Source organism: Corylus avellana, chromosome ca8, assembly GCF_901000735.1.
Source record: "Corylus avellana chromosome ca8, CavTom2PMs-1.0".
Classification (NCBI taxonomy): domain Eukaryota; kingdom Viridiplantae; phylum Streptophyta; class Magnoliopsida; order Fagales; family Betulaceae; genus Corylus; species Corylus avellana.
In genome coordinates, this window is record NC_081548.1 from 9,003,723 (window position 1) to 9,017,177 (window position 13,455).

Here is a 13,455-nt window from a genome sequence, read left to right on the forward strand (position 1 = left end):
TTATAAATTGCCTCCTTCCTTCAAAGCTCTATCCCCCTTGGAAACCAGAAGAGACACAGAGAGAGAGAGAGAGAGAGAAAGAGGGAGAGAGAGTAGAGAGAGAAACAAAGGGAAACCCTAATCGCTGAAGCTAAATCATTACCCGTTTGGCTTTGTTTCTCTCTTTGCCGTCACATATTTCACAATACCTTACGATCTTTCATATATCTCGCTTTCTCGTTCTGGTTCAGATCACAAGAAAATTCCGAAGGACTTGCTCTCTCATTTTCTCCGGAAAATTCGAAGATCTTCTTGTAAGAACTGATTCTTTTGTTTGATTGCTTTTGTTCTTCATATTCTATTGTTTTTCTTGGGTTAATTAGTCGTTTTCTCCTTTGATCCTCTGAGCAATGTCGTTTTGGTGCTTTTGTGAATGTGGATTGTGCTTCTGCATTATGATCTGTGCGCTTTGTTTGGTTGCTGACAAAAACAGGGAGAAGAAAAGAAAAGAAAAGAAAAGAAAACTCTCTAGCATTGTTTTAGTTTTTAGATAATTTAAAACTCAACTCCCAGCTCTCTTGTTTTCTGCATTTTTGGATGTGGTAGAGAATATCTCTGAATGTTGATCGGTACCGTAAAGGGGGAAAGAAAAAAAACCGTTTTCTATTTTGCCTTAATTTGTTTGTGTAGAAAGAAGTCAATGAACGCATTGTTCCAAAATTGTTCCGTCAATAATAAAAGAAATTAGGTTTTGTAAGTTGTTGTATTTAGACTTTGTTGAATTGACCGAGGACTCGATCAACTTCTTGTGGGAACTGTACACATCTGGGATACCTTTCCAAGTCAAGGGATTAAAAAAATATAAGTTATGATTTATTTTAATGAACAGTAAATGGTCCAACTTGAGTGTTTTTGCAAATTTATATTTAAATGAGGTTATTTAAGTCAGGAATAGTAAGTGTTGCCGGTCAAAACTTCTAGTTTTTCTTCTAGGAGTATTTGTTTGACTTTGTTTTGGGCGGTTTTATGTTTCTATGGGGTGGGGGAAGTGCACTTGGTTAATATGAACCTCATGTTTCACGTCCTTTTCCTGAGTGTTATTGAGTATTTTTGGTATTCATTAAAAAAATTATTGAGTATATATGGTAGTAATTATAATTGTTTTGCCAGGAGCCATACAACCATGGTATTTTGGGTTTTCGGCTATGGTTCACTTGTGTGGAACCCAGGATTTGAATATGATGAGAAAGTGATAGGATTCATCAAGGACTATAGGCGTGTATTTGATGTTGGTAAGTTTCTTATCAGCATACAGTATTCATAGACGTATTATTTATGAAGTTATTAGTTCTTTTATACCCGAACATTCAATTATAACTGTTTTTGCATATTCCATTTCCTCTGCACCAGCTTGCTTTGACCACAGAGGTACACGTGAACGCCCTGCACGAACTTGCTCATTGGAATACAAAGAAGGAACCATATGCGTAAGTAGAACTTAACAATGATTATAATGTATGTTAATGTCTACTGTAGTTGTGAGGATAGAGGCATATGTGCCATTCCTTACAATAAAGATTTTGAATTTTGTTGGTTGATTTTCTGACGTTGAAATTATTCTGTCAGTGGGGTGCTGCTTATTGTGTTCGGGGAGGCCCTGAAAAGGAAAGATTGGCAATGGAGGTATGTCTTTTGAAATTTAGCTTGTTTAGATGAGGAGTGCTAGTTGTACTTGTATTTATTTTTGAGTTAGTGAACTTGCTTTGTAGATACAAGGTATAACCCAGGCAAAGATAATTGGTGGGTGTTTTCATTGTTAAAACAAACTGGGCACTTAGATGGCCTTTTACCTGCTTCATGTGAATTGCAAAAGTTGTCTCAACTGGGAATTTCTTTACCCAACCTCCAATCCTCTTTTGCTCCTGTCTTTTTTTTTTTTTTTGGTTGCTTTGTAAATAACTTGCACACCAGACAAGTAAAGCCATACACACCAGCCCATACTAATGGGGGATGGAAGTCCCATTAGGTCCAAAGGCCATTTGCAACATGTCATCTTTCCTCTACTTGAAGTTGGCTAACAATTGTCATTTTTTATCCAGACCAATGTTAATTGTATAAATAAACTGAATGATCTTTTCAATGCAGTATTTGGAGCGGAGGGAGTGCGAATATGATGAAAAGACTCTTGTAAACTTCTACAAGGTTAGATTTTGATTTTGATTTTGATTTTGATTTTACTCCTGTCTCTTTCCGGGAGTTGTCAGGTTCATACCTTTTTTTTTTTGTTCTTATTTCCATTGCATGTGTTCTCTTTTAATCCAGGAAGGGGGGGATTCCTTTGAGCCTGCTGTAAAAGGAGTTATAGTGTAAGTGATCTTGTTGTGAATCTTTTACTCTCTTCTTTATTTCATATTATTCAACAAAAACAAAGAATAATGGATGGAATGTGCAACAGTTTCGTTTTTCTCCTCTCCCTTTAAAATACAAATTGATATCATATTTGAAGCTAGATATGGTTTCTTATGCATCTTCCTAAAAGAACCTCCGTTTTTTCTTTTTCAGGTTCACATCCACTCCAGACAAAGAATCAAACAAGTACTACCTGGGGCCTGCTCCATTGGAGAAAATGGCCAGGTAAAGTTGTCAACATTTTTTCTCTTTTTTTTTGTGTGTGTGAATGTTTCACACCCTGATTTTTCATCAACTTTTTCAGCGAAATTGCAACTGCTTTTGGACCCTGCGGGAACAATAGAGACTACCTTTTCCTGTTAGAGAAGGCCATGTCTGATATTGGTGAGTTTCCTTTTCTGAAACCAAGCACAAAAATATCAGATGCCTTTAGGTCTTATACTCATGATATTTGTGAACAGGCCATGAAGATGACATGGTGATAGAACTTGCCAATGAGGTGCGGAAGGTACTTGGAATCGCAGGGAAAGGAATTCCAAAGGAGAGGAAGTTGGTCGGGCAATCCCACATCCCACTCATGTCCCATATTCCCACTCTTAAGGTCCACCCACTTCCAGAAGCCATTGCCATGGACTCCTAGCAAGAAGATGTCAATCTCTACGAATTGGATACTTTGCGGAGCCTGCTAACCCATTTATCACTACCTTGTTTTCCTCTTATTTAAGATTTTTCCTCTAGAAAGCAGTTTTCTGTTGGTCTTAGCAGAGTCTACTTTGCCTTCTAAACTTTTACCCTTTTACCCCTTTACACATGGTTTGGACTTAGAAAGAGTGACTAACAATTTTCCATACGAAATACAGGATGTAGGAAATGCTGATGATGTTAGTTTCAGTTTCAAACCAAGAGAAATCCGTCATTACCTTGCAGGCCAACTAATGTTGTTCCATGTACTGTGCAACTAGACATCTTTCTTTTTTTTTTTAAAAAAAAAAAAAAAATTCTCAGTAAAATTGATACAATTGTCCTGCAAATGAATGTTTACTTATATGCTGACTATGGTTATACTGTGTGCGTCCTTGGTCAAACAAAAATGTCTCGGATTGTTTTACTATAAATTGAGTAATGCTATTTTTTATGTTCATTTTAGATGGGTTGACTTTGTGGTGCATTTTAAGTGGTTTTTCTTTTAATTTTTAAAGTGATTGACATAGAAAGTCATTTAAAACACAGAACTTGAATTAGTGTGAAACGAATGTGAGAAATAGCGTTATTCTTATAAATGATTAGAGATCCTGTAAAGAGTTTTTTAATTGCAGTGATGAGGTGCACAAGATTCTTAAGATTGTCTTGAAAGGTGATAATTGGATCAGATATGCTGACACTTGAATCATATTATTCTTCCAAAATCACCATGTTGCGGTCTATAATTTGACTCTAATATTCTTTTTTTTTTTACTTTTTATGGGCTGTAATTTAATTCTATGGCTTTAAGTAAATAACTGAAAAATAAATAGTTTTGTTTTATTTGGTCAAGAAGTTATGTCTTGACTGACTCATTTATGTAAGGCCATTCTCAAAAGTGCATTTTGAAAATAGTAATGGTATTATATCGATTGAAAAACTCATTTAAACGGATTTTTACTTCTGCTCTCGATAAGATTATTCTTTGTACTTATTTTATCAGTTAATTAGTGCGTTTTAAATGATTTCTAGTTTACTTATTTTTAAAGTGACTGATATAATAAATCATTTAAAACATGTGACATGTTAGTCAATATAAGCAAAACTTATATAATTGATATACCAAAAAAATAGCGGCACGATCAACTAAAGAAATTAGAATGGGCTAATAACGTGGCAATTGACAGCGGAGATCAATTTCTTCGATAGTCTTGAAGAGATATTCTTGTCACCAGCTGTTGCTTAGTTAGTGTCATGCACTAGCGCTCCATACCGTCCCATCCATGTCCCTCTACTCTTTAAGATCTGGACGACCTCTAAGGCATCACCTTCAAGTATAATTTTGCTCCACTCCATTTTGCTGCTCATTTGCACTGCCTGCCACACTACCAACGCTTCTGCAGATGATGGATCATGGATATAAGGCTTAGGAGTAATGATACAATGCACGCCAACAGTGATGCACGCCAGGCACAAAATTTTTTTTTATTATTATTTTTTTAAAAAAAAAAAAAAAAAAAAAAAAAATTTGCACTGGCATGCGTGGGCGTGCCACGCACGCCGCGTGCATTGTATCATTACTCTAAGGCTTAGTATCACAGAACATAGCAATGGTTACGTGCCACCACTCCAATACCCATCATATGACCTCTTATATCAGTTTATTTTTGAGTCTGTTTGGGATTGCGGTGAAAAATAAAGCTTTTGGATATAGGGCTTTTGCCTGTGAGCTTTTGGCAAAAGTACTATTGCTGAAAAGCTGTTTACATATTTGGTAACTGCATATCATAAGTGTTTTTTTGAAATTACTGATGTTTGGTAACAAAACTAAAAAAGTGCTTTTAATTGCAAAAATAACAATAAATGACATATAATGATTTTTTTTAGTATAGGCTAAAAAAATCATTGTCAGTCACACCAAATATGTCATTTTACGTGAAATCATTACATGTTTTTCAATAAAGGCCTAAGGTTGTTAATGATTTTTTTTTTTCTCCATTTTATAACATTTTTATATAAAAATGTTTAATGTTAGCTTTCACAAGTAAAAATTATTTTGTACTGGTTTATGTAACAAAACATCAACATTATCTTTCTTTTGTACTTATATGTAATGAAAAATGATGTCAATCATTTTCTTTCTTTCTTTCTTTTTTTTTTTTAAAAAAATTATTTCAAGTATTTAACACTTCAAAGTATTTAACACATAAAAAAGAACAACATTCAAGAAGATCCTTACAACATTTTAAATAGTTTATAACAAAACAACATTAAAAAAAATAATAATAATTAACGGGTCATAAGTAGATTAGCAATATGATCGCGCTCAATGTTCATAGAATTTTCATTGGACGTCTGTGATTGTTGTATGCTTGACTAATCATGTGCTTCGTCATCGCCTATAATGTCAGTAGGTAGTAAATCTTCATCATCATCATATAGTTGGAACTCAGCATCCTTTATTGCGTGCTTTCTAATGAAGTTATGAAGAGCCATAGATGCCACCACGATTTTCACTTGTTTATCATAAGGAAAATTCGACAGGCAATGCAATAACTTCCACTCATTTTTACAAACTCCAAATGTTATTTCAATAGTGCATCTAAGTGATGAATGTGCATGATTAAAAATTTCATGCATACCCCTCGGTTGGCTTCCGCGACGAAAGTCTGGTAGATGATACCGCTCCCCTTTGTATGGCCCTATGTATCCCTTCATGTGAGGATATCCTGCATCTACCAAGTAATATTTTCCTACAAAAAATATACGAAAAACGATCATAAAAAATATCGAAAAGTATATTTTCTTTCATGTATAATTCATAATTGTTATTTTAATTAAATACAAACCTCTAGGTGGGTGTGGAAATCGTAATTCTTCCTTTCGAATAGCTTCCAAAAAAGTACGTGTATCATGTGCAATACCTTCCCATCCAGCCCAAACAAAGGTGAAACACATACGAAAATCACAAACAGCCATAACATTCTGAGTATGAGTCCATTTTCGACCAATATATGGTATTTGTTTTGATGGATAAATTTTAACTGGCACATGGGCTTCATCAATGGCTCCAATACAATTTTTGAAGTATGGCCAATACCGCTCATCATCACGAATTTTGCTTGAAACATCCCTAAACTCCCTATCAATAGGATTAATAATGTCAATCGTCATTCTCGAAATGGCTATTAAAATACTAGTAAAATGTCTACTAATTGTTTCTCCTGAATGTTGAAACCTTTCTTGCACTATTCTATTCCCAAATCCATGGCCTAAAGTAATCAAAAGCATAGCCACCAACTCTTTAACAGTTAATTTCTTAGTACCTCTTAAATGATATCTTTCTTTCAACTCTTTACACAAGTAAATGAATACGTGTATTTCCATTCTAAAATTTTGTTTGCACCTATCAGGATTACCTTGTAGAATCTCCATAACCCACTTATAACCTGTTTGAAAAGAGGTCCTACAAGGTTCCTTTGTAATATATAGCATATAATAGTTCTCAACAAATTCTACTGTTGCAGCTGCTAGAATAAAAATATCATTTTCATTTTCCTCTTCACCATAATTACTATCACTTGTATTATTTTGAGTGCTATAATCATTATTGTCCATGTCTGTAAGGAAAAAGAATAAAAAAATAAACACAAAATAAATATATAAGCACCTATAAAAATAAGAAAAAGAGATATCTACGTAGTTATGAAATATTATAATATATTCACCTTAGCACACAAATCAACACATAAAAAAATAACATTCAAATAAATCCTTAAAGCTGTTCAAATAGTTCATAACAAAACAACATTAAAAAAATAAAAACATTATTCCATGCTACGACGGTTAGTTTCTCTATTTCTCATTCGCTTGATAAAGTCAATCTGCAACCATGGTTCTTTAATAGTCACAAACATCTCTCTATGTGATCTCTTAAGAAATACTTATGTTGCGAACTTAAGGATGTCAATGTCATTTTCTCTTTCAGCAATCCCCCAAACAACATCCATAACCTCTTCAATATTACATCCAGGTTTATCATAGCTCTTAGATGTAACTGTATTCTTACTTTCTATTATATCACAAATCAAACTCAAATGTTGACTAACGATTTGAACTCCTTTCTTTCTTTTCTTATATTGAACCGCCAGACCAAACTTCTTATTTCTTTTATCTCGCGTATCTAAATTAGCAGGAATATCATCAATGCCATGTGTATTGAGATTTAGTTCATCATCCAAAACATCTAAACCTTCTACAATATTGTTATCTTTATCAAGCATTACATCTGCAGCATCTATGACACCAATATCATTATGAACCAATCCTATGGATGGTGCCCAAGATCCCTCCCCGGTGACAGTTATATCTCTAAACAATATTTCCACCTTCATAACATAAGCCAAACCTGTCGTGCGAAACTTGGTTGCTTCTGGAACTTCCTATATTTAAGTATATGTAAAAATCAATAATAAAACAATTTTTAAATCATTTAAACAAAAACAAATAAGTACAAATATAGTACCTGCAATTTTTTTCCCACCAATCATCGGGCGCATCAATTGTCTTTTTCACCGGATCTCATCCAAGGCTAATTTCCTTGCCTATCAATCTCTTCCAAATGTTCCACTCTTTTTTCAAACTATCCCACTTGTTCTTTAGTTGTTTATAGCAATATTGTTTTCCCATTTTTTCATTAAATTTATCTATCACATTTTTTTCATCCTGTCTTATTAAAATGTGTTCCTGGGCGATTACCAGTATGAATCTCAGTAATACATATGTCAAGATAATTTTCTAACATTTTTTCAGTCCAAACTACTTTCTTTATTTGAGTATCTACAGTAACAGCTGCAACGTTGCTTTGACATTTTTTATTCATGCTTATCATACAATAAATAAGCTGATAAAATGATAAATAAATAAAATATGTTAAACACTATTAATAATTAAAATTTTGTTTAAAGTAATCAACTGATGATAGAGTGCAGAAATTCATATTTACATGAATAATATGTATGTCCATCAAACAAAAGGGCAACAAAAAAATAATAATAATGAAAGCAAGTTTTTACAACAGGAAAATACATTATACTATAATTATTATAATGGTTTCACATGAACTTTTATGCAACATAATTTTTTTTAAAAATTACTATAATACTATAATTACTATAATCATTTATGCAACATAAGTTTTTTTAAAATTTATTTCTTTTAAGATATTGGATGCCAACTCCTGCACGTCAATCTTGGGAAGAGTAAAATGAAATGGGAGGTAGATTTTAATTTTCTGATTTTACACCTTTTTGCGGAGAAGGGATCTGGAATGTTAAACCATGGGCACAGACAGTTTAGATCTTTTGGTGATATATTTGTTCCCTTAATTCTCGAAAAGATTGGATCTTTTTCACCTAAACCCATCTCACTTCTTTTTCACCTAAAAGCAGCCCCTTTTTGTAAAAGGACTGAGGTCAAGCTTCAAAGGCCAGATGCTCCTTTTCAAATTTGTTGCTGAACAGCCTGAACAAGGGGCATGGCTTCTACTGTACGACACTGCAAAATGTCAATCGGCTGAACAGTAAATGCCATGTCTTTTGCCTTGAAATCATTTGTCAAACAAAGCAGGCCATTCACTCTCGTCTTTTAGCCCAGGCCATGGATCAAGCCCATCTTCTACAACACACACCCAAAACCTTCAATCACTCTCAAACCTTATCTCTCCTTTATCTTCTTCCCTTTTATTCTCTATATTATTCGATTTTCATCTATATTTTTTCCATATGTGTTCTGTAGATATGTGATTTATTGGAAAAAAAAAATAGATGAACAAAAGCAAAATCAAACGAAGCTTTAAAACTCACCTGCGACGGGATAACAATTCTGCTTGGATTTCCCTCACTCTGGAGCAGCTCAAACCGCGGCAACGAGAAGGACTAATCTAGCCTGTTTGGGAAGAGATGTTTATATACAAGTATGGTTGTTATTACGTGAAATTTGTAAGGATATATTTGTCTGTGCATATATTTCATTAACCACAAAACCACGGCGCACCTTTCTTCCAAATGCACATTTGAGCAGAAGCCTCGATAGCCAGCTTTGAGGCAAACGTGTGTTTGGAACATTTGAAACCTCAAAAGCCCTTTCGACTTATTTTACCAAACGACCATGATTTTTCTGAAATGGGCTTTTCAGGCTCTATAAGCGCGTTTTGGGTTTGCAACCGTAGACCCAAACATGCTCTTTGTGTCCTACAGATGGTGTCGTCCAGTGCAGAATCAAGAATGGGTGTGCTTAAAGCTGAATCCTCAGCAATTTCCATATTAAATTGCATCTCATCATCCTCCAATTTCCCCAGCAATTTGGCAAATATTGTAGCAAAATCCTCAGCATCACTAGAACACTTCTAGAGTTTTCTGGTGCTTTCTAATCACACATACTGTGCAAGGGCAGCTCCATAGAATATGAGCTGGGGTTTCCTCCTGCCTCCCACATATTGGACATGAGGCGTTAGGAATAATGTGTCTCCTGTATAGATTACCTTTGGTAGGTAAAATATTATGACAAGCTTTCCATAAAAACATTTGCACCACCCTCGGGCCCCCTATGTTCCATACCTTATGCCATATATCTCCTGACTTATCATTGCCAAGCTAGATCCTTTCCTCATCTCCTCAAGGGTAATTGCTAGGTGATAAGCACTACAAATCAAAAGCTTCTCATCCTTAGTACTTGCCCATACGAGTATATCATGTTATATGCCAGGACAAATCACCATCTTACAAATGGTTTCTGCCTCCTCCTTTTGAAAATCTCTTGAATCAAAGGGATATTTCAGAGTTTGTCCCCATCAATGAGTGCAGTCACCTGTGCATCATTATGAAGTACCCAATGAGGTAGGGGTGGGTAAATTAACCGATTGCCGACCGTCTACCGACTACGATTGAACCGAAATTAACCGTCAACTCCCAGTAGTCAGTCGTTAATCCGTTCAGTAATTGGAAAAATAATTTGCTTATCAGTTTTTGATATACCCAATAAGGAACCAATATTGGGGGATGAAACGACGTCCTTTTTTTTTTTTTTTTTTTTTAAAAAAAAAGGCCTGATAAATGATTTTTTAAATCAAAACTACATAGTTTTAGGATGCTCTCTCCCTCTCTCCCTCTCTCACTCTCTCTCTCTCTCTCTCTCTCTCTCTCTCTATATATATATATATATATATATATATATATATATATATATATATTTCTTTTTTAACCCCAACCCTAAATCTCTTTCTTTTTCGTTTTGGCCGCCCCCTCTCACACTCACCCTCTAGCTCTCTCGTCGGCGTCAGTGTCGTCACAGACTTGCTGGTAAGCCCCTCGATCCCCAGATGGAATTAGAATGAGAGGGAGGCTTCCAGATTAATACCATCAGGGATGACGACCAGATGACTTACGCCATAATGATCAATCGAATCTTCCTCGTCATGAGCCAGGCCACAGTTACTTACAACAAAGCTCTCTGTCTCTATGCTCTCTTGACCCATCGCTCGATTGATTTTGGCTCACTCGCGCTTATGAACATGATGGGAGTCTGACAGACTGGGACTAACACCTCCTTCCCACACAGTGCCTTGATCACGAGGACCACGGGGCATGCTGGAGTGTCCCTAATAGGAAAGGATCGGGTAGGATCCTTGGGGCCATACGATGCCCGATTCCTTGTGGCGAACCAATCACACCTCCGTGGAGTTGAGCCTGAGCCGAGGGCGCCCAGAGCACCACGGGCAGCACCTAGGAGGCACACGGGTAACCCTGACTGTGAGTACACTCGTAGCGCGCTTAAGGGACTTTAGTAGTCCGTGAAGGAGCTTGCTATAGGGATGGAGAACATGGCTACCGAATTTTGGGCCGAGTTTTGAGCAATACGAGCAGCACATCAGGTGATACGAGAGGCTCAACTGGCCGATCATGATCTGATCCAGCAGCTACACAGCTAGATGGCGGGCCCTCCACTCGATGGGAGGGATTATAGCATCCACAGCCTGAGCGTCAATAGAGGTAGAGGAAGCCCGAGTGCACGAGGCACCCCAGGATGAGGATCAGTAGAGTAGAGCCGAGCCCGAGGAGATCCGAACGTCACTGCTCTTAGTGTGATTTTGTGAGTAGGGCGTGCTGTGATGTTTGGGTGTATTTTGCTATATTATAAGTCCACTTTGGTGGTGGCAATTTTGTATGTATGAGGTTTTTCTTCTATTCCTTTCATTTCTTTTCTTTCGTACCGATGCATGTTTTAAATATTATTATCAATATGTTCCTTTTAAATTATCTCTTACACTCGTTTTAAAAGGTTTCGAAAACCCTCGTCGATGGGAGGAACTTGTTTATTATTAAAGCCAATTTCGAGGACGAAATTCTTATAAGGAGAAGAGAGTGTAATACCCCAACAAATTACCACCTTTTAAAAGAGAGTTAAAGATTTCTTAATCGACTAATAATGTCCGAAAAACAGGCCAAAAACAAAAACCCCAAACCTTCATTTATGGGCCCAAGCCTTTAGGGTTTTTTGCAAGCAAAAGCCCAAGACCACCTTCACTGGACGAGCGCTCGTCCAGGGGACCACATCGAGCGCTCATTTGAACCTCATGCCATCCTTGTGAGATCATACCTCTGAGCACTTTTGGCATTTTGTGAACAGTACACGAGCGCTCGCATAAACCATACACGAATGCTCGTTGACCATTTTTCAAACCCTTGGTTAATACCCGAAGCGCACGCATGAAAAGCATTTTTGGCTTGTTTTGAGCAATACACGAGAGCTCACCCTTGGACCACACAAGCGCTCATTCCTTTTTGACAGAATTCGCATTTTGCCCTCAACTTCCCTCCCCTATAAATACTTCCACACCCCATTCGACCCAGCTGTCAAATTGGCCTTTAGAACCTTGGGAAAACCCTACTACTTTGTCATTTGAGAGTGTGTGAGCTTTATGAGTAACTCAAAAGAAGGGAGGAGCACTCATGGAAGACCTACTCGTTGAGGTAATCCTTACACCTTCTTGTTATTATGTTGTTAAGTTTCTTGTTTTACAATTGCCTAAACGTTTTCTTAAAGGTATGATTACTACTTTCAATGCTTTAAGCCTTTTAGTATTATGGCAAGCCTTTGCACCATTTTCTTGTTTAATAAAGACTTGTTTCAAAAAGCGTTTTCTTGTGCTTGAAACGACGCCATTATCTTATTCACTGAGAATTTGTTATTTTCTCGGACCATGATTCCTTGAGACATCTTCAATCACAAAAATGGGTCAATGCTCTACACGCTCGGTGGATAGACTTCTTACAACAATATACCTTTGAACTCAAACACAAAGCGGGCACTAAGAATCGTGTAGCGGACGCACTAAGTCGTAAATCTTATCTTCTTCGGGCGTTAACTAACGAGATCATTTGTTTTGACGGGGTCAAGAAGCACTACAAGAGGACCAAAACTTTGGGACTATCTATGAACAATTGTCCACTAACCCACGTGGGCTTCAAGGAAAATACTCCTGAATGGACGGGTTTTTGTTTCAAGGGACAAAACTTTGCCTTCCTGCCACATCCGTTCGGGACTTCGTCATTGTGGAACTGCATTTTGGTGGCTTAGCGAGACATTTTGGTAGGGACAAAACAATTGCTCTTGTTGAAGATCATTATTATTGGCCGGGATTAAAGAAGCAAGTTGCTACTATTATCAAGCATTGTCGAACTTGCCAGTTATCAAAATGAACTCGTACCAATGCTGGCCTGTACACGCCACTGCCCCATTCTCGCATGCCCTTAGCTACACCTTAGCATGGACTTTGTGTTGGGATTGCCCAAGACTATACGAGGTCGTGATTTTATATTCATGGTAGTAGATTGATTTTCTAAGGTGGCACATTTCATGCCATGTTCTCGCACCTACGATGCCTTTCGTATAGCATCCCCCTTTTTTTTTTTGCAGAAGTAATTTGTTTACATGGACTTCCTAGCTCAATTGTTTCTGATAGAGTTGCAAAATTTGTGAGCTACTTTTGGAAAGCTCTATGGGCCAAGTTGGGAACAAAACTACAGTTTTCAAGTGCTTTTCATCCGCAGACAGATGACAAATTGAGGTTGTTAACCGAAGCCTGGGCAATCTACTAAGGTGTTTAATCACCGACCACCAAGCTTCATGGGATCTCCTATTGCCTCATGCAAAGTTCGCATATAACTGCTCCGTGAATAGAAGCACGGGGGTGTCCCCCTTTGAGATTGTTACGGGAGTGAAGCTGAAACTTCCCCTTGATTTGACACCGCTGCCTTTTTCTTCGCGTATATGTAAGGGGGATGAAGATTTTGTGAAGCATATGCAAAATATTCATAATGAGGTACG

At 36.8% G+C, this 13,455-nt stretch overlaps 3 protein-coding genes across 3 annotated transcripts; 1 reads left to right on the forward strand and 2 right to left on the reverse strand.

Annotated features, from left to right (window-relative positions):
* On the forward strand, window positions 1–3,367 carry LOC132189659 (gamma-glutamylcyclotransferase 2-1-like). Its single transcript, XM_059604420.1, has 9 exons — window positions 1–293; window positions 1,150–1,271; window positions 1,390–1,466; window positions 1,606–1,662; window positions 2,125–2,181; window positions 2,302–2,345; window positions 2,542–2,613; window positions 2,693–2,772; window positions 2,850–3,367. The coding sequence occupies exons 2-9, from the start codon at window positions 1,163–1,165 to the stop codon at window positions 3,026–3,028; spliced, it is 675 nt and encodes a 224-aa protein (XP_059460403.1). The 5' UTR covers window positions 1–293; window positions 1,150–1,162; the 3' UTR covers window positions 3,029–3,367.
* A 2,078-nt stretch (window positions 3,368–5,445) lies between these two features.
* On the reverse strand, window positions 5,446–6,243 carry LOC132190850 (protein ALP1-like). Its single transcript, XM_059605883.1, has 2 exons — window positions 5,919–6,243; window positions 5,446–5,822 (listed from the first exon to the last, which is right to left on the reverse strand). Exons 1-2 carry the CDS (start codon window positions 6,241–6,243, stop codon window positions 5,446–5,448), a joined length of 702 nt encoding a protein of 233 aa, XP_059461866.1.
* A 770-nt stretch (window positions 6,244–7,013) lies between these two features.
* Window positions 7,014–10,603, reverse strand: LOC132190851 (uncharacterized). Its single transcript, XM_059605884.1, has 2 exons — window positions 10,514–10,603; window positions 7,014–7,511 (listed from the first exon to the last, which is right to left on the reverse strand). Exons 1-2 carry the CDS (start codon window positions 10,601–10,603, stop codon window positions 7,014–7,016), a joined length of 588 nt encoding a protein of 195 aa, XP_059461867.1.
* Between the last annotated feature and the right edge of the window lie 2,852 nt (window positions 10,604–13,455).

Excerpts from the sequence above, each read along its gene's own strand:
- LOC132189659 (XM_059604420.1), top strand. The coding sequence starts at position 1,163 with ATGGTATTTTGGGTTTTCGGCTATGGTTCACTTGTGTGGAACCCAGGA. Across the intron at positions 1,272-1,389 it reads TAGGCGTGTATTTGATGTTG|CTTGCTTTGACCACAGAGGT; the intron begins GTAAGTTTCTTA and ends CCTCTGCACCAG. Across the intron at positions 2,346-2,541 it reads GCTGTAAAAGGAGTTATAGT|GTTCACATCCACTCCAGACA; the intron begins GTAAGTGATCTT and ends TTTCTTTTTCAG.
- LOC132190850 (XM_059605883.1), bottom strand. The coding sequence starts at position 6,243 with ATGACGATTGACATTATTAATCCTATTGATAGGGAGTTTAGGGATGTT. Across the intron at positions 5,823-5,918 it reads ATTTCCACACCCACCTAGAG|GAAAATATTACTTGGTAGAT; the intron begins GTTTGTATTTAA and ends TATTTTTTGTAG.
- LOC132190851 (XM_059605884.1), bottom strand. The coding sequence starts at position 10,603 with ATGGGTCAAGAGAGCATAGAGACAGAGAGCTTTGTTGTAAGTAACTGT. Across the intron at positions 7,512-10,513 it reads ATTCGATTGATCATTATGGC|GAAGTTCCAGAAGCAACCAA; the intron begins GTAAGTCATCTG and ends ACTTAAATATAG.